Source organism: Anarrhichthys ocellatus, unplaced genomic scaffold, assembly GCF_004355925.1.
Source record: "Anarrhichthys ocellatus isolate YVR2014 unplaced genomic scaffold, GSC_Weel_1.0 scaffold7804, whole genome shotgun sequence".
In the NCBI taxonomy this organism is placed as follows: Eukaryota; Metazoa; Chordata; class Actinopteri; order Perciformes; family Anarhichadidae; genus Anarrhichthys; species Anarrhichthys ocellatus.
Window position 1 is genome coordinate 1,648 of NW_022287778.1, and position 562 is coordinate 2,209.

Here is a 562-nt window from a genome sequence, read left to right on the forward strand (position 1 = left end):
AACTTATGAATATAGAATAACTGTAGCATACATGTAGCATAAATGTAGCATTCATTTAGTATAAATGTCACAAAATGCAGACTAACGGTGAGGTACCTGCCAGGGACTCTCCCCCTTCTTTCCCACGTGTCCTCCCACCGTCCAGGGCTGCAGGCCTTTCATCGGTTTGCTGTAGGACGTCCTGCTCATCAGCAGCCGACCGCAGGACGAATCACCTGCACACAAGTTAAGTGATTCTTCTGCACAAGTGAACTTGTTGACGTGAGAGCAGGATTTGTTCTTCTGGGTGCACAAAGGAAACTCTCTTCCTCACCTTTCGGGTCACATTTCTTGGCGTCGTCGTGCAGTTTGTATCCGCTCACGCAGCTGCAGCTCCTCGTGAGGCCGTCCTCGCTCTCCCAACAATCGTGGTCGCAACCGCCGTTATCCAGCGAGCAGTTCGTGGCTGTTTGAGCTGAACAAACGACAGACGTCCATTTAATCGTTCATATACAGTATCTGACTACAGTCTGACTGAGGAACATCTATCATCACGTTATCATGAGCTGAGTGAGAGGAACAT

The 562-nt window shown here is 48.9% G+C and overlaps 1 protein-coding gene across 1 annotated transcript in view; it reads right to left on the reverse strand.

The window, feature by feature from the left end:
* The window catches only part of proca (protein C (inactivator of coagulation factors Va and VIIIa), a), a gene marked incomplete at its 5' end in the record, with an annotated part of 1,908 nt that extends 1,454 nt beyond the window's left edge, over nucleotides 1-454 (reverse strand). Inside the window, 2 exons of the mRNA XM_031842482.1 lie at nucleotides 97-215; nucleotides 314-454. Coding sequence (XP_031698342.1) covers nucleotides 97-215; nucleotides 314-454 — 260 coding nt within the window. The remainder of the gene's footprint in view (nucleotides 1-96; nucleotides 216-313) is intronic.
* Nucleotides 455-562: the final 108 nt, after the last annotated feature.